This window comes from Anomaloglossus baeobatrachus, chromosome 8 (genome assembly GCF_048569485.1).
Source record: "Anomaloglossus baeobatrachus isolate aAnoBae1 chromosome 8, aAnoBae1.hap1, whole genome shotgun sequence".
NCBI classification, from domain to species: domain Eukaryota; kingdom Metazoa; phylum Chordata; class Amphibia; order Anura; family Aromobatidae; genus Anomaloglossus; species Anomaloglossus baeobatrachus.
Genome location: NC_134360.1, coordinates 220,995,971 through 221,022,945, shown reverse-complemented (window position 1 = coordinate 221,022,945; position 26,975 = coordinate 220,995,971). Strand labels below are relative to the sequence as shown.

Here is a 26,975-nt window from a genome sequence, read left to right as displayed (position 1 = left end):
AGGGTTGTATCTCCTCTAAATAAGAAGAGAGTAAAAAAGTGTCCTGTATGGAAGGTTGTATCTCCATCCAGTGAAAAGAAAGTAAAAAAGTGTCCTGTATGGAAGGGTTTATCTCCTCCAAGTAAAAAGAGTAAAAAGTGTCCTGTATGGAAGGGTTTATCTCCTCCAAGTAAGAAGAGAGTAAAAAGTGTCCTGTATGGAAGGTTTTATCTCCTCCAAGTAAGAAGGGAGTAAAAAGTGTCCTGTATGGAAGGGTTTATCTCCACCAAGTAAGAAGAGAGTAAAAAGTGTCCTGTATGAAAGGGTTTATCTTCACCAAGTAAGAAGGGAGTAAAAAGTGTCCTGTATGGAAGGTTTTATCTCCTCCAAGTAAGAGAGTAAAAAGTGTCCAGTATGGAAGGGTTTATCTCCTCCAATTAAAGAGTAAAAAGTGTCCTGTATGGAAGGTTTTATCTCCTCCAAGTAAAACGAGTAAAACGTGTCCTGTATGGAAGGGTTTATCTCCACCAAGTAAGAAGGGAGTAAAAAGTGTCCTGTATGGAAGGGTTTATCTCCACCAAGTAAGAAGGGAGTAAAAAGTGTCCTGTATGGAAGGTTTTATCTCCTCCAAGTAAAAAGAGTAAAAAGTGTCCTGTATGGAAGGGTTTATCTCCTCCAAGTAAAAAGAGTAAAAAGTGTCCTGTATGGAAGGGTTTATCTCCACCAAGTAAGAAGGGAGTAAAAAGTGTCCTGTATGGAAGGGTTTATCTCCACCAAGTAAGAAGGGAGTAAAAAGTGTCCTGTATGGAAGGGTTTATCTCCACCAAGTAAGAAGGGAGTAAAAAGTGTCCTGTATGGAAGGTTTTATCTCCTCCAAGTAAAAAGAGTAAAAAGTGTCCTGTATGGAAGGGTTTATCTCCTCCAAGTAAAAAGAGTAAAAAGTGTCCTGTATGGAGGGTTTTATCTCCTCCAAGTAAAAAGAGTAAAAAGTGTCCTGTATGGAAGGGTTTATCTCCTCCAAGTAAAAAGAGTAAAAAGTGTCCTGTATGGAGGGTTTTATCTCCACCAAGTAAAAAGAGTAAAAAGTGTCCTGTATGGAAGGGTTTATCTCCTCCAAGTAAGAAGAGAGTAAAAAGTGTCCTGTATGGAAGGGTTTATCTCCTCCAAGTAAGAAGAGAGTAAAAAGTGTCCTGTATGGAAGGGTTTATCTCCTCCAAGTAAAAAGAGTAAAAAGTGTCCTGTATGGAGGGTTTTCTCTCCACCAAGTAAAAAGAGTAAAAAGTGTCCTGTATGGAAGGGTTTATCTCCACCAAGTAAGAAGAGAGTAAAAAGTGTCCTGTATGGAAGGTTGTATCTCCTCCAAGTAAGAAGAGAGTAAAAAGTGTCCTGTATGGAAGGGTTTATCTCCACCAAGTAAGAAGAGAGTAAAAAGTGTCCTGTATGGAAGGGTTTATCTCCTCCAAGTAAAAAGAGTAAAAAGTGTCCTGTATGGAAGGTTGTATCTCCGCCTCGTAATGAGTGTGTTCCTGTATGGAATGTTTTCTTTTAACACTAGAAGCCCCAGAGAGGGGTCATTTAACATTTTCTACCTTTTGGAAACAATGGAGCTCGACATTTCTGGGACTTCTAGTGTTAAAAGGGTATAATAAATGGTTAAAACTGAAATGTGTAAGAACACAGAACTTTACAGATTTCATGTTATTACAAATCATCTCTGCTGTAGTATACTGCTCGTTGCCTAGATTACCGGCCACCGCTGAGCTCTGAGAAGTGGTCGGTTACTTAGGCAACAAGTGGACGCTTGCAAGCATCACTGTGGAGCTGGCTTGCTTCAGTATACTGTTCCCCGGCAAATTCTTGAAGATAGAGGATTAGAACAACCCTGAAGAGGAAACATCGTGCAGCACATTTTCTTATTTTTGCACTTTGTGCTGTTCCTCTGTAACTGGAATATATAACTGGGATTCACCACTTCAGTCCCATAACGTCCAGATGGTATAGAGATTCACATCATCCTAGCGCCATCCCTCTGATGGTCCTCCTGGAAATCCATCATTTGTCATCTTTTTACCCCATTTTGGTCAGGTGGTGCTTCCGTGAACCCTTTTGTACCGTTAGCGCTGATTGGACATTGTCGGCATCATATACTGCAGCGCTGGGGTCGGGGGTTCAAATCCCATCAGGGACACTATCTCCAAGGAGTTTGTATGTTCTCCCCGTGTTTGCGTGGGTTTCCTCCGGTTTCCTCCCACACTACAAAGACATACTGATAGCGAAGTAAGATTGGCAACACTGTCCCCATTGGGACTCACAATGTATGTAAAGCGCTATGGAATTAATAGCGCTATATAAATGAATAAATATTATATGGAACACTCCAATTAGTAATATCTAGGAGGAACACAAGAGGAGCAACAATGCAAAGTTTTGAGAAGTGTCTCCAGAATTGCTGTTTCATAAGACATGCTGGGATTTACTAAATGAAACAAACACCCAAAAAAACCTTTTAATATTTAACTTTTATTAATAAGCCTTAAAAATACCCAGTGGGTGAACACCCTATAAAAGTCAGACATTAAAAAATAGATGAAAGGGAAATAGCTGGCCCTAAGTCGGCCCTGATTGTGTTACCTGACCTCCCGCGGGGGCTGGCACCCTAAGGTCGACGTGGCACCCCACTACCCGCAGAATAAGTATGTGCACTAAAAATGGACAAAAACCTAAATACGAGCTCATACTTCATTGTAGTCATTGTTACCGGGTGCCCCAATATTTTTTTCTGGAAATCTGTCCTCTATGTCCATGGATCCCCTGATGATCCTCAGGGATTTGGGGGGAAATGCATCGGGACTAGCACCAATCATTATGGTGGTCTAATGTCCTGAAAACCACATTGAGATCAGTAACCGTTTTTTTTTGCGTTTTACGCGCTTGAGTACACGCGGCATGTTGGCTATTTGGGGCATTTTCTGGCTAATATTTCAGGTCAGATGATTAGACCACTACACATTCACTCCCATTAATCATTGTCTTTTCAATGTTCAAACCTTCCCGTGGGACTTTTTTTTAGTGTCTGGAACAAAGATCATATTTCTGTTTTTGTCCATTTTTATTTTACATATTTATTCTGCGGGTCGGCCTCCGCTGAGTGGGGCGTCACATCGATACCGCAGGATATCAGGTAAAAAAATCAGGGCCGTCCTGGGGACCGTTACTTCCCTTTCACCCTGCACTAACATCTATTTTTTTGACCATCAATCGGTGGAATAAAAGAATTGGGTTGTCATGCCGCACTGCCGAACGGATTCAGGAGAGCAATTGATATGATCAGCAGCTTTTATTGATCATAGTTCCACTCGTTTCGGAGCTAGCATGCTCCTTCAGGAATGCCAATACCAATGTGTCTATTTTTTGACACCAGGGTGTTCCCCTTCTGGATATTTTTTAGTAGTGTTTTCTTGTACTGGAAGCCTTAACTGGAACCTGTCACGAGATTTGGGGCCTATAAGCTGCGGCCACCAACAGTGGGCTCTTATATACAGCATTCTAACATGCTGTATATAAGAGCCCAGGCCGCTGTGTAGAACATAAAAATCACTTTGTAATACTCACCTAAGCAGTCGCTGCAGTGAAGTTGAGTTATATGGGAGTCTCCGTTCTCCGGTGCCGGCGCCTCCTCTTTCGGCCATCTTCGTCCTCCTCCTGAAGCCTGTGTGCATCACGCATCCTACGTCATACACACTTGCCGGTCCCGCGCAGGCGCACTACAATACTGATCAGGGCAGATCAATGCTGGGGAGTGTGGATGAAGTAGGGCGCGTCATGCACCCCGGCTTCAGAATTAGGACGACAAAGATGGGCAAAGGAGGAGGCGCCGGCACCGGAGAACTGAGACGTCCATATGACCCAACTCCACCGCAGCAACCGTTTAGGTGAGTATTATAAAGTGATTTTTACGTTCTACACAGCGGCCTGGGCTGTTATATACAGCATGTTAGAATGCTTTATACAAGAACCCACTGGTGGTGGCCGCAGCTTAGGCTAGTTTCACACTTGCATTGAACGTCATCCGTTGCATTGCGTTGTGTGACGGATGCAACGGATGCGTTGCATATAATGGCACAACGGATGCAACAGATCGGAAAGCTTTTTTCTTTTTAATTTTTTTTTTAATTTTTTTTTTTCGTCTTTACAGTTTTACCGGCAGCAGACTATTGTGAACGATCAGCTGATCACTCGGTGGCCGGGCGCTCAGCTGAGAGCTCTCACATGCCAGCGACCGGGCGCTCAGCTGAGAGCTCTCACATGCCGGCGGCCGGGCGCTCAGCTGAGCGCTCTCACATGCCGGCGACCGGGCGCTCAGCTGAGAGCTCTCACATGCCAGCGACCGGGCGCTCAGCTGAGAGCTCTCACATGCCAGCGACCGGGCGCTCAGCTGAGAGCTCTCACATGCCAGCGACCGGGCGCTCAGCTGAGAGCTCTCACATGCTGGCGACCGGGCGCTCAGCTGAACGTTCGTCCAATGAGAAACAAAATGAAGTTTCCATACAAGTCTATGGAGAATAGCGAAGTGCGTTAACGCACTGCGCTATTAACCATAGTGACTGACTGCGCTGAACGCAAGTGTGAAAGTACCCTTATAGGCCCCAAATCTGCTGACAGGTTCCCTTTAACCTTATACTTGTCTGGTCTTGTTTAGGACTTAGTAATTCAGACTTGTAAAGAGGGGCCGGACCCTGTATAATGTCACCTTGTTACTTCTGCAAATCTTTCGATTCTTTCAAGAAGTGTTGCCAGCTTTTACCTTTCCTCCTTTCTCTAGGTCTGGCCACCGGCGTCTGTTTTTTGTCCCCCCCCCCCCCCCCCCCCGGTTTGCCGACCATTGTGACTTTGTCGCTCAGCCGTGGCATTGTTGCCTTTGTAGGTATTTGCATATCAGTAAAAAAGCAATCTGTCCAGAACCGATGTCTGAGATGTTATCTGCATTTAATACTGGAAGGGGATTTGTAATGTTTCGTCTCTGAACCCGGCTTTGCTTTTTTTTTTTTGTGTAAAAGATGGTAACATTTACCGCCGGTTTAATTTTCCCATCACTTCATATTTGCAAAAATCTGTTCTGTGCTCATTCTCATGCTAAAACAGCGAGATAAGGAAGCCATCATTTTCTTTGTGCATTTATCATTTCTGGGAAATGTAAGTGATGGAGGTAAAAGCGTGGAGGATCCCTCGTGGAGGGGAAATGAAACAAGATAGCATTTCGGGTAATGAAATGTTGGTTTCCATGAACACCTTCAGCAATTCCATGGCACTGCGATAGCGGCCGCTCCCCGCTGACTGCCCCACCAATTCCCATCAATACAATCCCATTTTCCTCCTTGCTCCGCACAGTACCAGGGAGAGGGGCTGGAGGAACGGAGGCACTAATTGTGTAACCTCGCCAGATTCCTGCAGTGTTAAGCATCCTGATAAAAGGATTAAACCAGAAATGTATCTGACGGGATTGTATTTACCTCTTGACAGCGGAATTTCCTTAGCTCCTCGGCAAATAAAAGCGAAAGAGGCTTTTTTGGGGGGGAGAGAACGAAGAAGGATCGAATCTCGTGCCAAAAAAGTTTCCAAGAGAATGAAAAAATGCTTGTTTTTTACATCCAGGGCTTTAGGATGACAAAATGCATATTTGTGCAAAGTGAAGGTGAGATTATCTTTGGACGATGAAACGTTAATAACATCTCGTACCTACACGAATGGAGACATCACGTAGCGAGCGCGGTGATTATTCAGACATCACTTTCCATGTGTCAGGTATTAAGAGAAATTCCACCCTCGAAGAAAGTCATCCCAGATAATCGAGACTATGGCTCGTTAATAGTGTTGAGCGGACCCAGACCGGCAAAATCCGGATCCGTGCGGTTTGAGCGGCAGATCCGAGTCCGACCCGGACGTGGGATTCCGGGTACACAATCCGGATCCGGTTTGTTATTAATTTTTTTTTTTTCCTCTCTCTCTCGCTCTTTCTCTTTCTCTCTTTCTCTCTCTCTTTCTCTCTTTCTCTCTCTCTCTTCTCTCTCTCTCTTTCTCTCTCTCTTTCTCTCTCTCTCTTTCTCTCTCTCTTTCTCTTTCTCTCTCTCTCTTTCTCTCTCTCTCTTTCTCTTTCTCTCTCTCTCTTTCTCTTTCTTTCTTTCTCTCTCTTTCTTTCTCTCTCTTTCTCTCTCTTTCTCTCTCTTTCTCTCTCTTTCTCTCTCTCTTCTCTCTCTTTATCTCTCTCTCTCTCTTTCTCTCTCTTTCTCTCTCTTTCTCTTTCTCTTTCTCGCTCTTTCTCGCTCTTTCTCGCTCTTTCTCGCTCTTTCTCGCTCTTTCTCGCTCTTTCTCGCTCTTTCTCGCTCTTTCTCGCTCGCTCTTTCTCTTTCTTTCTTTCTCTCGCTCTCTCCTCTCTCTGTCTCTCTCTCTGTCTCTCTCTCTGTCTCTCTCTCTGTCTCTCTCTCTGTCTCTCTCTCTGTCTCTCTCTCTGTCTCTCTCTCTGTCTCTCTCTCTGTCTCTCTCTCTGTCTCTCTCTCTGTCTCTCTTGTCCCGTATTCCACTCCCCATTGACATATATGGGGCCGGATTCCGGATCGGATCCGGACTTCTTTGTCAACCCACCGCTGATCCGCCGGACCCTGATTATTGCCAGTCTCTCAACTCTACTCGTTAACTCTTCTGGTGCTTTTTGAATGTTGTACGAGACCCTAAAAAAGAAGAGATCTTATTGATCTGTTAGGCTGCATTCACACATCCGTTTTTTGTCGTCAGGCACAATCCAGCGAAATGCGGAAAAAACTGATCCGGTGCCGGATCTGTTTTATTCCCCATTGACTTCTATTAGCACCGGATTGTGCCGGATGGCCTTGCGTTGCATGTGGCATCCGCCGGATCCGGCGAAATGTCTTCGTACGGCTGCTGGAAAGGACACAGCATGCAACGGTTTTTGTCTCCGGCAAAAAAACGGACCATGTTGGGTCCGGCATGTTGTATAATGGAAGCTTATGGGTACCGGATCCGTCGTCATCCGGCATATGACTGAATCCAACGACTGATCTGGTTTTTTGAACTGAGCATGCTCAGTATTACAACGGATCCGTCAAAAAACGGAAGGAACACATGGAAAAAACTGATGAGACGGATCCGTTTTTTTCGCCGGATATGTCGCATCAGTTTTTTCGCCAGATCATGCCTGATGGCAAAAAACTGCTGTGTGAAAGCAGCCTTAATGGGAATTGTCGTTATGAAATAGTCTCTAAGGCCCCAAGCAAATGAGACTAATTTTGGCCAAACCTGTCGATGTCCAAGGTGTAAGTGGGCTTCCCGACGCTCCTGTCCGGAGACAGATGATCTCAAAGGAAGAGGAGGATCTGTCATACGCGTTTCTTTTGTTTTCTGGGAGAAGTGGGTCAGCAGATGTCTCATAGAGAAGGATTTCTTGGCCAAGCCGACCATTCCTTTGTGTGGGACAGTTGAGGGTGATGGCTATTGCTCTACTGAGTATGGTGGACTTTATGGTGTAGGGCATGTTAGTCACTGCTAGCGGGACTCAAGAACTTGGAAATATTAGAGAGGATCCTGTAGCCATATACTGTATCTCTACAAGAAAAAGATTACTGGTTCTACAGAGGAGGGCGGCCAACCCTCCAGAAACTCCAGGACCATCTGTAAAAATATTGCAATTTTTTGACTTGTCCATAAAAGAAAAAAATATGAAGGCGTCCGTGATTTTTCTTAAGCTGAAGAAACTTATCCAGGTTTTTTTGACTGTAGTTATCACTTTGCAGTTTCTAGTGAATGCAGATGATGTCTTCATATCAGAATTATGGGCTGTAGACACTGTTCACTTGTCAATGATAATGATTATTACAGTTTTCCAGTGTATTCGTAAGTATATTGTTTGTCCATGATATTTTTTCATAAGCCAGAAAAAGTTAAAACTTAAGTTTGCGACCCAGCTTCAGAGAAAGCACATGGTGCCCTATATGTGGGCACCTGGCCGGTCTACAGGGCACAGTGTATGGAGCCGATAACTCCCATGTGTGCACCTCTCATTATCACATGCCGCCCTTCATCCTGGGAGCCCCATCTTCTACTCGGCAGAGGTGCCGCAATGTTTTGGCCATTTATACAGTGCAGTTTATCTCATGTTCCCATGTAGCCTCTCCACTGTGGACCTCTTGCACCAGGGATGCTGCACAAAAGGCCTTCTTCACACGTCCGTGAAAACCACGCACGTTTTGCACGAATGTGTAAAAGGTGCTCATGGCCCTCCATGTGCCGTCATTTTGGCACACGTGTGTTCTCTGTGTGCTATCCATGATAACACACGGAGATCGGGAACTTTCCGCTCACCTGTCCATGGCGTTGCTGTCCGTGTTGCTGATCTATAGTCTCCGGCCCTGCCGACTCCCCGTGGCAGTTGCTTCCGGTGCTCTGTGCTGTGCATATGCGATGAGCAGAATGAGCTGGGGTCGGAAGCGAGTGCTAGTAGCTGCAGAGACAGCAGCGCTGGAGAAGGTGAGTGTAGAAAATAATTTTATTTCAGACGTGTTTGCTCCGGTACGTGTCACACTGATGTCACGCGGATCACATCCGTGCAGTCCATGCGACACCTGTAATGCTGGAGAAAACCTGAAATGTCTGTGTGTGGCGCACATGGACACACGTATGCTCCACACGGACACACGGTCCATGGCAAATCAAGCACGTGTGCACAAACCCATTGATTTTAATGGGTCTGCGTGTGCCCGTGTCTCCGGTACTTGTGACAACGGAGGTCACACGTACCGGAGGCATGGACATGTGAAGGAGGCCTAAGGGTGGATGCACATGATCAGGACACTCTTCATCCTTGACGCAGCATGTCCTCCCCTGCAGGGCCATGAATGCTGTCTGCAGGAGACCGCAGTGGCACATGCCCACGACCAGGGTTTGGGCCGCTGCGGACTTTTTCTCCCTCTGAGAACACTATTCTCCACAGCATATGGTGACATGCTGTAACTCGGGAAGCTGTGCCACGTGTCATTTTGCGCTTCAGAGAAAAGAAGCATAGAGGGCAGGAGATTTCTATAAATCGAATATGAAAAATAGGAGAATTGAAGCCACTCACCGGTATATACTGTGCAGAGAAAAACTTTATTGATCGGTGGAGGTTACATGGAAAGGTTTGCAGGGAGGGAAGGAAACACCAAACCCGTCAGACGACGGCCGTTTCGCACTGATTTTAGGTGCGAAACGGCCGTTGTCTGACGGGTTTGGTTTTTCCTTCCCTCCCTGCAAACCTTTCCATATAACCTCCACCAATCAATAAAGTTTTTTTCCTGCACAGCATATACCGGTGAGTGCCTTCAATTCTCCTATTTTTCATATTGGATACGTTTCTGATTGAACACCCCGGTAACTGGAGGATATGCCTGGTGTTTTTTTGCAGCCGGCATATGGCAGCACATAAGATTATAGTGCGAGCTGACAAAAAGCACTATTTAGTGAACAGTGCCCCAAGTTCCTCTAAACCACTTGAGTTCTATAAATCAAATTCCCTGTGCTTGTACGGTACAATACAGCAAAAATACTGTCCAAAACGCTGCAAACCCTGATCGTGAGCACACAGTTGCGTTTTTGATACATTTTTGCAGCGTTCTTTTTTTCATGAGTTTTATGCAAATTAAAAGTGGCTTTTTACACTACGAGAAAAAGCTACCAGATTTCAGAAATCTCCTGCACACCATTGCTTTTTTTTATTTTCCTGGCTGAATTGGAAAATTGCTGCGTTTATGAAGGAAGCAGCATATCAAATGTTTCCAGCGTTTTTGCAGAGTTTTTCAAAAATCCAGTCCAAAAAATTCAACAACTGCGTTTTTGTTACCTTTTTGCTTCTTTTGTGGTGAATGAAAGTAACTTTATTAAACATGTGCTGTAGACAAATGACACATAATCTGCACAAAAAAATGCAGCAAAAAAAAGCAGCAAAAATGCAACAAAATATAGCAGCAAAACTGCAACAAAACCTACTTTTTGGAAGCGGCTTTTTACGGCCAAGTGAGCAGGTTTTGCTGCAGCAAGGTGTGATCATAGCCTTACATGTTTAGGTTATTATTGATGAGGCTACTTTCACACTTCCGTTGTTTTGCAGCCGTCACAATCCATTGCCTTGAGAACATACGGTATCGTGCAAAATATTTAGCAGGATTCCGTTTTTCCCCATAGACTTGTATTAACGACGGATGGCCTTGCATTGCATCTGCCGTGCGACGGATCAGTTGTGGAATGACTGACCGTCGAGCAGAAGGAACACACAATGTAACTGTTTTTTGAGCGTCAAAAAAACGCTCTCCGCAGGATTCCGTCGCAATCCGTCAAGAGCTATAATGGATGTCTATGGAGCTGGATTCCGCCGTAATCTGTCACATGACGGAATCCAGTGCTGGATTCCGTCATGTTCTACTGAGCATGCCCAGCATGTCTGGCACACCTATTGGGCTGTCCCAAACGCAAACGGATTCGGCAAAAAACAGATGCACAATGGATGTAGTGGACGCGACGGATCAGTTATTTCACAGGATTCCTGTAATCGGAATCCTGTGAAATAACTCATCCGCTGCGTCCATTAACAGCTAAAAAGCGACGGATCCGGGGTTCCGTCACAGCGACGGACCTGGTGGATTTGAAACGATTGGTGTGTGAAAGTAGCATGAGTAGAAGGTTGTCGCTGTGTGTTGTGGAGCTGCCGCACATCATTGTTTTCATAATTTTCGTCTGCTCTCTTCTTATCCGACCCTCTAATTGTGCGCACCGTGTGTTGGAAATCACAGATCGTCAGGTGTTTTGACAGAATGTGTAAATTCTTAATTTCCCCTTCGTGGATCTTGCAGAAATAAACAAGTTTGTTACAACAGGTGTCACCGGTCGCGGAGTGAGGAGGCCGATGTTACGTAGTCGTCAAAGCAACTGAAATAATTGGCGAGCTCCAGTGGGGGGGGACGCGGTGGCTGCGCTCGCGGGGTCTTCTCGTCTTCCAGCCCCGTTGTCTCCAGATTGTCCTGTAAATCCAAGGGAAAGTGTCATCTATTTTTACCCTTATTTTTGTTTATTTCATAATTTTATTTTTGCACATCTTCTGTCTATGTACACGCGTATATAAAATATGTGCACTTTATTGTTTATTTTTCATCTTTTTTTTTTTTTTTAGTTGGTAACATTTTGTATGAATCTGTTACAACAGAACTCCAAAAACCTAATTTGACTAATATATTTTATCTCAGAATTGAGAAGTAAAATAAGTAACGTGTAATACGAGGAGATGCTGATAAGTCTTTGGCTTTGTGATTTTTTTTTTTGCTTCTATGGTAATGAATGTTGCATCATATGAAAGCCTTATGTGTCTAATATATGTTTTCCAAATTTTGTGTTTGTTGCTTATGGAAACAGTGTTCTACGCACGCGGGAAAACAAAATGGCGGAGTCTAACGCGATATTCACAGCAACTGAGAGCAGAGGAGGGATAAAATTCTTGTTTCTGCAAGGAAATTCCATGAAGGGTATTCCTGGTGATATGTCGCAGACATTGGGGGATCAATGCCCTTCATATTCCACAGATAAGAACTGGGTTGCCAAATTTAAAATGGGCCACTTCATCACCAATGATGAGGAACGTCCATCGTCGATGCTGTGCACAACCTCATACTGGAGAATCCACAAATTTCAGCTAAAGCAATAGCAGACATCATGGGGATTTCCCGTGAACGTGTTTGTGTGATTATCCATGAATATTTGGACATGAGGACGCGATCTGCAAAGTGGGTCTCCAAATGTTTGGCAACAGATCAGAGACGCATGCGAGTGATAACTTCCCAGTCCATTTGTCAGCGTTTCCGGACTGATAAGAACTTCCTGGATCGACTGGTCACTATGGATGAGACCAGGATTTATTGTATGACCCTGAAAACAATGAAAACAAGGTGCAGTCAATAGAATGGAGGCCCAATGGTTTTCTCATCCAAAAAGTTCAGGGTGCAAAAATTAGCCACTAAGGTGATGGCGTCTGTGTTCTGGGATAAGGAGGGCGTGCTGCTAGTGGACTACCTTCAAAAGGGTTCCACCATCAATGCAAGGTATTACATTGAACTTTTGGACCAATTGAATGCAGCTTGACGGCCAAAAGGTGCGGCAAGCTGTCCAAAGGAATCTTGTTCCTGCAAGAGAACGCCTCCGCTCACACTGCACAAGCAACCACGGCAAAACTGGCAGAGCTGGGCTTCCTGCTGGTTGACCACCCACCTTATTCACCAGATCTAGATCCCTCCGACTATCATCTGTTTCCAAACCTGAAGAAACACCTCAAGGTACCAAATTTCACACCATTTCTGATGCCATGGCTGCTACAGATGCCTGATTTGAGGCACAACCGAAATCCTTCTTTTTGCTAGGCATACAGAACCTAGAATACCGATGTAAGAAGTGTGTTGTCATCAGTGGAGAGTATGTGGAATAAATAGAAAGTTTCATCATGGGAACTCCTTTCTTTTCTGGGTAAAGCCAAAGACTTATCAGCAGCCCCTCGTAAATGACGTGAATCATTTGTAACATTCAAACGTTTTTGGTTATTTTTCTTAAAGTTTTGTTTTATTTTTCCTTGAAACACGTTTAGCATTTTCCTGTACAGCGACAATTCATTAAATCATAAAAGTTTGAAAAGAGAATCTTTACCGTTCTGGTGGCGTATGTGATTCTCGTTAATCGAGGATGTTCGAATTAATTTTACTACACTTTCCCACATCTCTTGCGGTTTGCAGCATTCCACAAATGAATCGCCACGGTTACCCTCTGGAATCCACACACATCGTTCTGTATAGTCGTGTGTTGATTATTAAAAAAAAACCAAAACCCTAAAAACCGCTCTTGTTCTCTTGGGCAGCTTTCCTTAACACCGTTTTATGTATACATTTTTTTTCATCTGTAATATGTGTCCTGAATGCAGGCTGCTTTGCATTATTGCAGCTTGTAATCCTCTAAGTGGGTAATTAACGGTCCAGAAAAGCAATTTGTGGAGCTGGAAAGCCATAAAGGTGAAAAATATTTTTTCCCTTAGAGTGTTCTTTAAGGAGTAAATAATTATAAGAGAGATGGTTTTAAGATGACCAATCTAAATGTGAACGTAATTAGGAGGAACGTTCTGGAAATTGACGAGCATGTATGGCCGAGAATTTTCATACCATAACAAGTCTAATTAAATATTGAAAAGCCCAAAATCTCCAGTTCCATGAAAAATTACCTGCCACAGAAGGCCTCTAACTTTGCGGATAATTAGCCGGGGTTATTGAGGAAAAGTCAGAGATTTGCTTGGAAGGTCCTGCAAGGTTAGGGCTTATTACGCCGGCGCTATCGGATGGTCGGGAATCAAGTTCTTTGCTAATTTGCTCTAACCGGGGATACCCATTGCGAGGTCCAATTTGCTTTGGCTGTAAATGTCGATGTGTTTGCGGTCTCTCACACTGCGATTGTCGAGAAGAATCCCAAGACGTGATTTCCATAAGTGGGATCATGAATAAATAAGTTATGGGGCATCGGAAGTGGCCGTCGTGTCACGTAAACACAGGGAAGCCATGTTTTAGGGCCGACATATTTATGGCTGTTGGTTTGGTGAGAATATTTGCTAATGTGTATTAAACAGGCCCATAAAATCTAAAATTAAGATTAATTTCTTAATTATTAAATGATTAGAAGGAATTAGTCACCACAAGAAGCGTCATGTGTTTTGGTGATTTAGGAATTGAACCGTATAGCTGGTGTAGCACCCACGGGGCAAGGGATTAGCTTTACTCATCATCGGGCCGGTGATGTCGGGTCTGGGGATGTCACGGATGGCCCTGTCAGGCTTGGTGGCCCCGAGGCGTACAATAAAAGGGAGGATGAGTATGGTTGTCTGTCTCGTGACGCCACCTGTGGTACGCGGCCAGGGATTAGCTGTCGCTGTCCTCCGGGGCGGATGGTTGTAGCAGCTAAGATGGTTCTGCTCCCCACAGGTGGAGCGGGCCCCTAGGAGGATGATGAGGGGAGTAGTGGCCGTTGGTGCCAAAGCGTGGAGCGCCGGCAAGGACAGGCGGACATAGTCTGTGCGGTTTCAAGGTTTCTTTACTTAACCACTCCCGTAGTACCGATCTCCGCCGTGCTAGGCCCCAGTCGATTCTGAGCAATTCGACGTCACCACCAGTGTTCTCACTGTGAGTCCTTTCTGGTCGGGGTCCCTCCAATCCCTGTGTATGTGGAATATGGAACGGGCTGCGGGTGTTTCCTGCACTCTCCGCAAACCCTGGAATCCCGTGTAGCTGTAGAGAATCCGGGCTGAGCTACCTGCTCCAAGCCGCAGGTCCTATGATGCTCCCAGAAGTGTGAAGGTAGAGAGAATATGCCTGGACCGAAGTGCCGACTTTGCTCTTCGCCCCAAGCTGTGTCGGGGCTAACTACCTATGTGTGAAGATGCTCTTTCCTTTTCCCCAAGTGGTGCTCTCCCCCAGGTGGTTGTCCTAGTGACCGGGAAAGTCCCATGCTTCGTGATGGCCACCCCCTAATCTACCCCAGGCCATCCCCCCAGTGAGAAAGCACCTAACTGTTTGTGGTTTGTGATTGTGAAAAACACCAGCCATTTAACCTCTCCTTACCCGGAGTGAGTACTGCACCTTAAGTGAGATGCAGTACCTTGTGGCGACTGAAGCCTCAGGGGCGCCACACTGGTACTTGCCACTCATGGTATCAATTTTCTAGTGAAATTTATTAATTACCTAGTACTTTGTAAGAAATGACTCTACCGTAATGATTTAAAGCATTTCGTCCATATTCGGGGCCACCATCAGGGTTTTCAGAGCCCCATTGTACCAAATCTTCTGGAATTCCCACCACCTACTGCCCAGTGTGGATTTTATTTTGTGCCAAAAAGCCGCCATTAGCCAGCATGATCATGTCCTTTAAGTGACCACCTATTGGCTACATGTAGACCATTCATTTGTGGTTTAATATCCTGTTTAGGCCACCATTAGCCAGCATGATCATGTCCTTTAAATGACCGCCCGTCGGCTAAATGTAAACCATTCAGTTGGGGTTTTAAAGCCTGTTTAGGCCACCAGTACTGCTCTCTGATGGTGGCCTTGTCCATAGGAACATAATGCGACTAGGTTTTTCTACTAGGATACCTATCCATGAAACATTCTAGAAGGCTCCTCGTATTTTATCGATGGCCTCAATTATCTACAGGAACGCCATATGATGTCAGTTCGCCTTCTAGGGCCACAGCAGGGAAAATGTCTGACTGGCCATGGCTTCCCTTTGTTGCGTGTGCTGAGAATGGATCCAAGTAGGGGTGGACGAATCACTGGATCTAATGTGCAGCAGCATATGGGACCAAGTGTTGAGGGGCCACTATTGCCTGCCAAGCAGGTGGAATTTTGCATTTTTGCACCACAAAGGGCCTATATACTGTTCTTGCATTGGGGCCCTTTTCTGCCAGTGGATCCAAGCCTATTTGTTTTGGGGGCAGCATAATTAAAGGGGTTGTCTCTCATTGACTTTGTAGACTCAAATATCTGCATGTTTAGTATTTGGATTGTTGCCATTCCCAGTTATTAAAATTATAGTATGTTTTTCTGATTTTTGCTTCCTATTTTTAACCGATATAGGTCTTTTCTGAATGCTGCTAGCACACATGGTGTGGGCTTTAAGGAAGGCGCCAGACACATATTGAACGCTAGTGATAGAGCTAGAGATGGAGCTTGTATGGCGCTATCACCATCTGAACCAAGCTGTTGATCTTCTCCACCGAAGTCCGTAGGGGACGTATCTCGGCAATGCAGCTATTGTTTTTCCATGTATGGAGCATTTTAAGTATGCTTTGGCTTCCAACTAGGGATGAGTGAACCCAAACTGTAAAATTTGGGGTTCTTACCGGACACCTAGTGTTCAGGGCTCAAGCTCGAAGACGGACTTGTTGCAAAAGTCCATGGTTGAATTTGGATGCTGAATAAAGCTTGTTGAATGGCTGCAGCACAGGCAGTCAACAATCTATCGGCATAAGGAAGATACCTGGACGCTACTGGGTACATTTAAAAAAAATTAAAAAAGTACATGTTGTCCCCCCTATTGTTTTGTCTTTTTTTTTAAATGTATTTTTATTGCATGATTTTAAATAATAACTGGGAAGAGAAGGGGGGGGGTTCTGGGAACATCTGAAAGTAAAAAGGAAAAAAAAAAAACAGTTAATACCCTTTTTAGGGCTCTAAATAGAACAATTCACATATCAGCCACTTACAAGAAAAAAGGGGAGGCCTAGACAAGAAGGGAGAAGAGGTAAGGAAAAAAGGGGAGAAAGGGGTCCCCCCTATTTTTGATAAACAACCAAGGTAAAACAGATAGCTGGGGGGCTGGTACAATAAGACTGGAAATGTCCATGATTATTGGGCTCTTCCCAGCCTAAAATTAGCAGCCTGCAGCTGTCTGCTTTACCTTGGCTAGTTATCAAAATTAGGGTGGACCCCACTCTATTTTTTTAAATGTATTTATTTATTTCATATGCACATTGGTTTCCAGGGAAATTTATTCCACTTACCTCAATTTTGCTTTCTTTTGTAGCTCCCTAGCCCTTATTACAACGATTTTACAGTCCAAAAATGTGAGTCCCCATTGACTCATGGAGTTTCGGGTCTGGGTGAACTGAACTTTTAACTAAAGTCCGGCCGAACTCTATGATCCAAAACGCTCACGGATCCGCTCATCCCTACTTACAAGTGCTTTTTTTATTTTATTAATTTATTTTATTAATTGTTTTTTTTTTGTTTTTTTGTTTTTTTTTATCCCGAGCTTCTACTTGCTTCTCATTTTTTGCTGTGGATCCTGCTTGTACTAAGCCGAGAAACCAACATTGATTAAGAGGCTGATGGTGAAATAATAATGGCGCTGGTGTTTAATAACACTTGTGTGACAAATAGGAGGATTATCTTGGGATACGTGTACTCTATATATTAATTACACTACATTTAGTTTCTTAATTTCATGGTTACTTTGCATTCCTGGTTTTTTCACAAAGAATTCATTAGTTTTCAATCACTTTAATGGCGCTGTGCGTTCTTACTTCATTTCACCCAGTTTCCTGCGCGTTTCATCTTACACAATAACGACGCTATAGAGAATGCGGCGGCCCATACTGGATCTGGACACTTTTTTTTTTTTTTTCTTTGATGCCATTTAGTAGTGTTTGCATCAATGGTTAAAAAAAATCCGAGTATTTTCTCACCAATTTCTATTTTCTAAAGTTGCAAAATTTTTATTAAAATTCTACCATTCCAAATAGAATAGGCCGTTCAGTTTTGTACCTGATGGCCTAGATTCCTTGATGTAAAATTCCTCCCATATCCTTTGCTGTAAAATTCTTCTTTGCCAATACACAAATGTCCGGAGTTTTTGTTAATCTTATTCCAGATATTATTAGCCCCGTCCAAACGAAAGTCCAAAAATATTCCAAGGCCGCGGTTACTGAGACGCTTCGTGATATTCCAAGGCCGCGGTTACTGAGACGCTTCGTGATATTCCAAGGCCGCGGTTACTGAGACGCTTCGTGATATTCCAAGGCCGCGGTTACTCTGAGACGCTTCGTGATATTCCAAGGCCGCGGTTACTGAGACGCTTCGTGATATTCCGAAGCCACGGTTACTGAGAAGCTTCGTGATATTCCAAGGCCACGGTTACTGAGAAGCTTCGTGGTATTCCAAGGCCACGGTTACTGAGACGCTTCGTGATATTCCAAGGCCACGGTTACTGAGAAGCTTCGTGATATTCCAAGGCCACGGTTACTGAGAAGCTTCGTGATATTCCAAGGCCGCGGTTACTAAGACGCTTCGTGATATTCCAAGGCCGCGGTTACTGAGACGCTTCCTGATATTCCAAGGCCGCGGTTACTGAGAAGCTTCGTGATATTCCAAGGCCACGGTTACTGAGAAGCTTCGTGATATTCCAAGGCCGCGGTTACTGAGAAACTTCGTGATATTCCAAAGCCACGGTTACTGAGAAGCTTCGTGATATTCCAAGGCCGCGGTTACTGAGTACCTTCGTGATATTCCAAGGCCATGGTTACTGAGAAGCTTCGTGATATTCCAAGGCCATGGTTACTGAGAAGCTTCGTGATATTCGAAGGCCACGGTTACTGAGAAACTTCGTGATATTCCAAGGCCGTGGTTACGGAGAAGCTTCATGGTCCACAGCCGTAGTAGCTTCCCTGGTGGTCTACTTTGACCGCTATCGTCCACCCTTCTCGCTTGTCTGCCAGTTGGGGGTCCGCAGTTATTACTGGTTCAGTCCTGCGGACAGCAGAAGTCTACCTTCCTAATTGGCAGGAAATAATTTTTGTAAAGAGTTTCCATTGTCCTGACCTCAAAGTACGAGACATTTTCTGTGACTAGTTGGATTATTTTCTCTAGCGATGAGATAAGCCTGGAGCCGATTCCTAGACTTGATTATAAATGTGTTCTGACTGCCCTTCGTTCACCCTATCCCTCCCCTCCGCGTTTTTTTTTCCCCCGTTACGATCTACTCTCTGTATTGTACTTTATAACTTTATCCTGTTTTAATTATCTCAGGTAAGAGCCGTCTTTAATGTCCTGATTCGGAGTCTTGTCTTTGGTTTATGTTGATGTCATGTGCCTTTCATTTCCACTCTGCATTTTTAATCTCGGAGAATAGCATTGAATAATGGCCCCTGGCAGGAGGTAATGAAATTTTCTTAATTCATATTTTCATGCTGAAACCTCGATTGAAAATGGCATCCAATGGCCTAGAGACAGAGCGGCAGTGGCGGTTTCAGGGGACCTCTAATAATGATCCGGTGTTGGCGCAGATGCAGAGCGATAGCACGGCAGAGAAGTAATTTAAGGAAGAAAGAGAGCGCACTATTGCTTTATTGTAGCATATCTAATGATCGGCTGAAGATTCCCAATAGTTTTTGGAGCATGACAAGGGAAACTAATGTTATCTTGCCAAAACAGAAGTCCCGGCTTAATCAGTAGAACAAGAATATTGATTAAAACACTTTGCACAATAGATTGCACACAGAATCTCTTCTCCATCATTCCACGCTCGGTAACATGTAATAACAAACAAGGGAGAATAAAGTATTTAATATAATTTGTTTTGCATTGTGCAACCTTATTCTGCCGTCAGAATATAGCAGTATTTTTTTTATTAAAGATCGACAACGTTATTGGCCTTCATGAAACAATGATTCCGCCATGAATAACAGCGGAAGGGGTGAACGCCTTTCTGGAATAACAAATCGTCGTCCAAGTTTTTTCTTCATCCAGAGATCCAGAGACTAAGTGTGTTTTCTAAGATTTTTGGTGTTTCAGAATATAAAAGGGCAACCAAAAATGCAAAGAACCATTTGGTAAATAAGGCTGAGGCCACACGGGAACTACTGCGTTCCTCGCATGACACACGGCTCACGCTGGCAGCACAGCGGGAGCCGAGTGTCACTGCGACTGAGGTCTGATCATTGCAATCGGACCACAGCTGCGAGGGGCGGGCCAGCGCTGAGGAGGAGAGGGTTGCCGGCCATTGCCATTCTCGCCCTGCACTCGCGGTACACCGGTGTAATGCGAGTGCAGTGAGATTTTTCTCTCGCCCCATAGACTTGAATGGGTGCGAGAGAAACAAAGATCGCACTGCACCCGCAGCATGCTGCGACTGTTTTCTCGGTCCGATTAGGGCTGAGAAAATAATCACTCATGGGTGCTGACACATAGGCTAATATTGGTCTGAGTGGAATGCGATGTTTTATCGCATTACACTTGCTTCGATTTTCATGCTGTGTCTCTTAGGCTCAACCGTATTTTTCAGACTATAAGACGCACCTAGGTTTTAGAGGAGGATAAAAGGGGGAAAAGAAAATTGAAGCAAAAAATGTGGTCATGATGCACTGTTATGGGGAACATCTGCCGCTTACACTGTTATGGGGGTAATGTCCCTCAATTCTGCACTGTTGTACCCCATCCTGGGACTCTTCCTTGTATGTGTTCCCCATCCTTGTCCCATTCTGGTATATATGTCCCACATCATAGACCCGTCCTGGTGTGCATGCCTCCCTTCATGCCATACACATACAAGATACTAACAATTCTACTCCCCTTCCCTCTGTTCCCTAGTGCTCGGCATCCACTTCTTATGTTGACAACTAATTTGAGGGTGTAAGCGGCACAGCACATGACGATACTGCCATGCACCCCCCCCCGTAACACACTGACGTCAGCTGCCAGAATGTTCACTGCTACACACGCCTGGAATTATGAGTGTGGACAGTAGTGAATATTAATTCTCTTTAATAGCAGAGACACGTGATCGCCTCAGTCGCTGCAATAAACCAGCAGCTCTGGGTGATCATGTGTGCTGCTATTAAAAGGAATGAATATTCACTGCTCCCCATACCCATAATCCTGCCCACACCTTGGTTCCGGCTTCAGTGCAGAGTGGAGGGCGGGATTATGGGCATAGGGAGCAGGGAGTATTTATTTTCTTTATTAGTGGGCACATTGCGGTCTCCTGTGACCTTACTCCTGCCTGATGTTGCCCGCTTCTCCTCCGTAGCAAGTAAAAGGGGCAGCACAGTTGCTCAGTGGTTAGCACTGCAGTCTTGCAGCACTGGGGTCCTGTGTTCAAATCCCACCAAGGACAACATCTGCAGAGAGTTTGTATGTTCCCCTGTGTTTGCGTGGGTTTACTCTGGGTTCTCCAGTTTCCTCCCTCACTCCAAAGACACAGTGCTAGGCAATGTATTTTGTGAGTCCCAGTTGGGACAGTGATGATTATGTCTGTAAAGTGCTGTTGAATTAATGGCGCTTTATGTGAGTTTCGACCAGACTTTGTCTTCTGTTCACAAAAGAATGATCAACTTTTCACTGGATCCTGATGATCCCCATTGGATTACTGTTGGACCTGTTGGAACTGTGGTGTTTTTAATGGTAAAAATAGACCACTCTGGCTCTAGAACAGCAATTTTGATTGTACAGAACTCATGTTAAATGTGAACAAGGGCTTAAAGCGTTTTATTCTACTTTTTTAAAGGGTTGTTAAAAGAAAAATTAACCATTTAGAACTTGTTGCCTGGCGACCCCCAGAAAAGAAAATGTGTACTCCACTCCCTTACCAGTGCCACTCCTCTACTGGCTAGTTTCCCCACTGGTTTGAAGACACCTAAAGCCGCTTTCCACACGAGGACATCGCTAACGAGATGTCGTTGGGGTCACGGAATTCGGCTTCATTAGCGACGTCGTTGCGTGTGAAACGTACAAACGATCAAAAATACTCACCATATCGTTGATACGTCGTTCTAATCTCACACATCGTTGCTGTTGCAGGACAAAGGTTGTTCGTCGTTCCTGCGGCAGCACACATCGCTACGTGTGACACCGCAGGTACGAGGAACAACATCGTACCTGCGGCCGCCGGCAATGAGGAAGGAAGGAGGTGGGCGGCATGTTCCGGACGCTCATCTCCGTCTCTCCGTTTCTATTGGGCGGCCGCTTAGTGACGCTGCTTTGACGCCGAACGAACCACCCCCTTAGAAAGGAGGCGGTTTGCCGGCCACAGCGACGTCGCTAGGCAGGTAAGTAATATGACGGGTGTTTGCGATGTTGTGCGCCACGGGCAGCGATTTGCCCGTGACTCACAACCGACGGGGGGCGGGTGCTTTCACCTGCGACATCGCTAGCGATGTTGCTGTGTGTAAAGTAGTCTTTACAATGTAGCTGCAGCTGATCCTTGGCTTTTGTTTTGGCTGCAGCCATCAGATGACATTGTTTACGCCAGGAGAACAAAGCAGAGGTCCCGGTGATGAGATCAGATTTTTAGTTCTCAATTCCCCAGCCTGGGTCTATACACCATGAGTTTTACAGTCGGGGAAGACCCCCTTTAAATATTTTATCATTACGCAGTGATAATCTATGATGGCGCCTGAGTGCGCACGGCTCCTGTCGCTCTTGGCGGTCGCCGGTTCTGCGCAGAGTTAATGTTTTTGCTAATTCACCCTATTCACTGTGATGCTTTTTAAATTCCGCTGTTTATTGAACGTGCGTTTTAATTTCCACTTCTAAAGTATTTTTCCTTTCTTATGATATCCGTGTTTATTAAATCATTAATGAATCTGATCTTTTTTTTTTTTTTTTTTTCCCGCTCCTGAAAGTGACAAATTAATTGTATCATAAGTCTTTGCAAATACATTGAGCTCCATGACATTGCTCTCAACAATGTTATTTTGAACAACGTTCGGCGCGAGATGAAAAGCAGATTTATGCGCTTATTAATATTTTATATATAGTTTTGTTTGCAAGAATGGAACATTGCTGACATTCTAAGAAGCGTGTTTTCATGGCGGATAATTGCAGGGAGCACAGAGGAGGCTGCGCTCCCTTTTTTAAAGGATCTGTTGGTTCTCGCTGGTTTCTAGTCGTTATCGCAGGCCGTACACATGTGGGAAAACACATTTTTCTCATTGCAATGTCAGTAATGACCTGGCTACTGGGACGGTTTTGTGTAGGCGGGAGGTAGATAAGGCTTAGGGAGAACTTGGCATCTTCACATGAAGAATGCTATGGATTAATACATAGGCCTTGGCTTGTCAGTTATGAGTTGGTAATAGGTGATTTATGGCGCAGAGTGATGCCTAGCTTGAAGGTAAAGTTCCCAATGTGCCCTATAGAATAGTGGAGTCTCCACAGGTGTCTGGGGGGCCTTTAAGTCCATTCTTACACGGGGGGAGCCATTAAGCCCATTCCTACACGGGGTGGCCTTTAAGCCCATTCTTACGCGGGGTGACCTTTAAGCCCATTCTTACGCGGGGGGGCCTTTAAGCCCATTCTTACACGGGGGGAGCCTTTAAGCCCATTCCTACACGGGGTGGCCTTTAAGCCCATTCTTACGCGGGGTGACCTTTAAGCCCATTCTTACGCGGGGGGGGCCTTTAAGCCCATTCCTACACTGGGGGAGGCCTTTAAGCCCATTCCTACACGAGGGGCCTTTAAGCCCATTCCTACACGGGGGGGTCCGTTAAGCCCATTCCTACACGGGGGGGGGGGGGCCTTTAAGCCCATTCCTACACGGGGGGGGCCTTTAAGCCCATTCCTACACGGGGGGGCCTTTAAGCCCATTCCTACATGGGGGGGGGGGCTTTAAGCCCATTCCTGCACGGGGGGGCCTTTAAGCCCATTCCTGCACGGGGGAGGGGCCCTTTAAGCCCATTCCTACACAGGGGGGGGCCTTTAAGCCCATTCCTACACAGGGGGGGGCCTTTCAGCCCATTCATACACAGGGGGAGGGGGCTTTAAGCCCATTCGTACACGGGGGGGGCCTTTAAGCTCATTCGTACACGGGAGGGGTAGGCGCCTTTAAGCCCACTCCTACACGGGGGGGGGGGGGGCCTTTAAGCCCACTCCTACACGGGTGGACCATTAAGCCTATTCCTACACGGGGGAGCCTTTAAGCCCATTCCTACACGGGGAGGGCCTTTAAGCCCATTCCTGCACCCGGACTGGGTGCCACGTATACAAACAATGAATAGTGAAATTATGCTTCTAAAGCTGACAATCATTTTATTTTTTTTCTACATTGGAACAAAAAGTTTTAAAAATAGAGAAGTCACAGTAATTTTCATATGTTGCATTGATTGCAGTTTCCGCATCCTCTCGAGGATTTTACCAAGCCTAAGCCACCCATACTCATTATAGAACTCCTCCAAACCCAATATTTTGGCCAAGAACAGCCAAATTTTAATTAGTGCGGTGGCTTCTTGACTGACCCCCCCCCTCCCCCCAACAGATTAAATTGGGGGGTAATAAATTGGATGTTTGGGCTTCAATCACCGGGGTCAGTCTCACAAGAACACAGGAGTACTGGGCCAAGCGTTCCTGTAAATGGAGGATTCGGAAGAGATCGCTGTTGGCTGATATGTTTGGCCAGCTTCAGCCCCATTGCCTGGAGAAATGACCAAAATGTGACAACCACAGCTCCAAGCAGATAAAATGGCCAGAGAGGTTGTCGAGGCCTGTTCTGTATATGTTCCCGAGCAGGGTTTATTTTCTAGTGTGGTCTACCAGAAGACGTTGTAGCACAGATGAGTCACCGTCGCTCACTTTCTTTGCAATTCCATCTCTTTATTTCAGGCTTCACTACCTGAACGTTTCTGCTCCTCCCGAGCTTTCAACAGCCTTGAAGACTATCTCATACAATACACCATACATAGTGACATCATTCATACCATCAGGGTTAATTGCTTTATTTACACACCCAGTAATAATTGTAGGTATATTTGGAAATACTTTTCTTTGGCTCTTTTTCTACGTACACCACGGTAATGGCGGTGGAGTGCCGATCATCCTTCACATTTCGAGAAGTCATTGGGTTGAGGTTTTACGACAGTATAGCTGGAATTTTGAAGGTTTTATTATTCTTTTCCCTTGAATATGTGCATATATCTTACTGTAAATATAGTCATGAATTACTGACGGTTTTGGCTTGTGTCTATGCTCTAATGTTTCGGTTGCGTGGCACCCCTGGTTCTGATTAAGCCTCTGTTTTTTGTGTTTTTTTTTTAATGTCCTCCTGATTAACGATCATCTTTATTTTCTAATTCCAGGTGTAACAATAGGACTCAGTGTGTGGTGATCACAGGATCTGACGTGTTCCCTGACCCGTGTCCGGGGACCTACAAGTACTTGGAAGTCCAATATGAATGTGTACCATACAGTAAGTAAAGCCAATTGTTCCTTGCTCTTGTAAACACTAAACTTGTTTTCCTCAGCACCAATCGCTCGCAGTACATTTGCTTCAGACGTTCAGAGCCGATCTGCATGCAGTACAGGCAAGACCTACCCCGGTGGAAGAGAGCCATGCGGAAAGTCTGGCCAGATCTCCTCCTGCAGCCTTAAGTGTTTGCTTTCAGGACTAGTGTTTTTCTAGAAAACAAACCAGATTTCGCAGTTGTGGGTGCCAGACAGAATGTGTGTATCTGCCCAATACCAGGGCCTGACAAATTGATTTGGCTCACGCTTTCCTAAAGAAAGTATTGACTTTGATTTCAATCACTAGTTGCTCGCGCGGCTACCTGCTGCCGTAGTTCCTTTTGTGCATTTTATTAGCTTTGCCGAGACAAATTCCTCCATTATATTTGTTTTAGGAGGAGAATCACTGTCAGTACGCTATAAATCGAGGTGGCATGTGTGGTTTGCCGGGCATCTCGGAGATGTGTTCTTCTGCCTTGTTCCCAGACGACGAGCCGAAAAAAAGAGACAGAATGTTGAATTATCCTCAAACTTAAAACAATGCCCAATAAAAGTAATCTACGACCCGGGAATGTTTTTTTTAGTGTCTTCCAAAGAGGTGACAATAAAATCCTGTTGCTTTGGGATTTATTTTGTAGTTATTAGTACAATAGCTGGAGGGAGGGTATATTTCCTTCAAGACTCTGGCACCCCGGGTAGGAGCTCTTCATTGAGGCGCTTACTCCAAATAAAAAATATATATAGCTTGACGGGAATGGCGATCGGTAACATCCATAGACTGAAATGGAAGATTTTAGGAAGATGCCAAAGAAAAAGATGTTTGCCTTTAATATCGTTCCTAAGGTGTCCTATATTTTTTTCGGAATAAACCAAAAAAAGAAAAAAGAATCAATGTCTAAAAATTGCAAATTACCATTCTTAGAAGAGATTCACCATGGATTTAGCGAAGGGGAGGGTGAGTAGGACATGGGGGAGTGTTCCTTTACCATAATTTGCCAATCCCCCCCCCCTCACCCCCAATATTATTATTGTTTAATTCTTGTTGCTTATATATCCCCCAACATAATCCACCATACAATGAAAATGGTCACTCGCATCTCGGTCTAGTTTCCCTACGCCAGAGCCAAAAAAAAAAGTTCTGACGTGTGGTAGAAACGGGAGGAAAACCGCACAAACATGGGCAAACCTACCGAATCCATGGTCTTAGCCACCAGGTTCCAGTCTAGGGCCCCAGGACTAATTTTAGGAAAATTAGCACAGGTCGCGAAGTTCTGTGAAACGCTACCTTTTTTTTTTTTTTTTTTAGAAATGTATAGGTTGACCCAAGATTTGTGCACATGCACTGTCCCTTTCACTACGCCTCTGTTCACATTTACACTGTAGTTTCTGTCACATGTAAGGAAACCACAACCCAGAATTGTCACATTGATGGTCACTAGTGTAGACCGTGGGACCCCATACGTTTATACTCAACACAATAGGTGAGAAACGCATCTATGGAGCGTCGGATGCAAAAAAAAATGGACATTGCTCGAAAAACGAATCTGTCTGAAAGTTAGAATTTCTTTTTCAGGGTGGATCTTAGCTAAAATTGATCACATTAATATTACAGGCAGTCCGCTCTTCTCATGCCTGATAGTATTGTTGCTATTCATGATGGGCGAGCCTGCTTGTCACTGCTCGTTAGTTGATCCAGCATTGGGGTGCCCCAACGTGACTCGAGTAACGAGTATAGTGGAAGTCAATGGGAGACTCAAGCATTTTCAAACTCAGATGCTCGAGGCTCGATCAAGTAATGAGCTGTGTCGAGCACGCTCGCCCATCACTAGTTACTATGCTCTGCCTATCGCAATAGCTGTCCATACGTGAGAAAGCTCTCGGCTGAAAGTGTGGAGGCCCCAGTACACATTAGGTGGTCGTCCGATGATGTCAATATTGGCCAATGTTGGGCAGTGCTAGTCTAATGTATTATAACAGTCTTTTCATTGATGTTGACTAGAAAATCCTCATTAGCTGCCAGTCTGTTTAACGCCATCCTTAGCCGCCAGTCTGTCTTTAGTGCCATCCTTAGCAGCCAGTCTGTCTTTAGTGCCATCCTTAGCAGCCAGTCTGTCTTTACTGCCATCCTTAGCTGCCAGTCTGTCTTTAGTGACATCCTTAGCTGCCAGTCTG

The 26,975-nt window shown here is 44.9% G+C and overlaps 1 protein-coding gene across 24 annotated transcripts in view; it reads left to right on the top strand.

Moving 5' to 3' along the window:
* The window catches only part of ADGRL2 (adhesion G protein-coupled receptor L2), a 278,687-nt gene that overhangs the window by 163,175 nt on the left and 88,537 nt on the right, over positions 1-26,975 (top strand). For all 24 annotated transcript variants that reach the window (XM_075320239.1, XM_075320236.1, XM_075320235.1 and 21 more), the window contains exon 4: positions 24,659-24,768. In XM_075320239.1, coding sequence (XP_075176354.1) covers positions 24,659-24,768 — 110 coding nt within the window. The remainder of the gene's footprint in view (positions 1-24,658; positions 24,769-26,975) is intronic.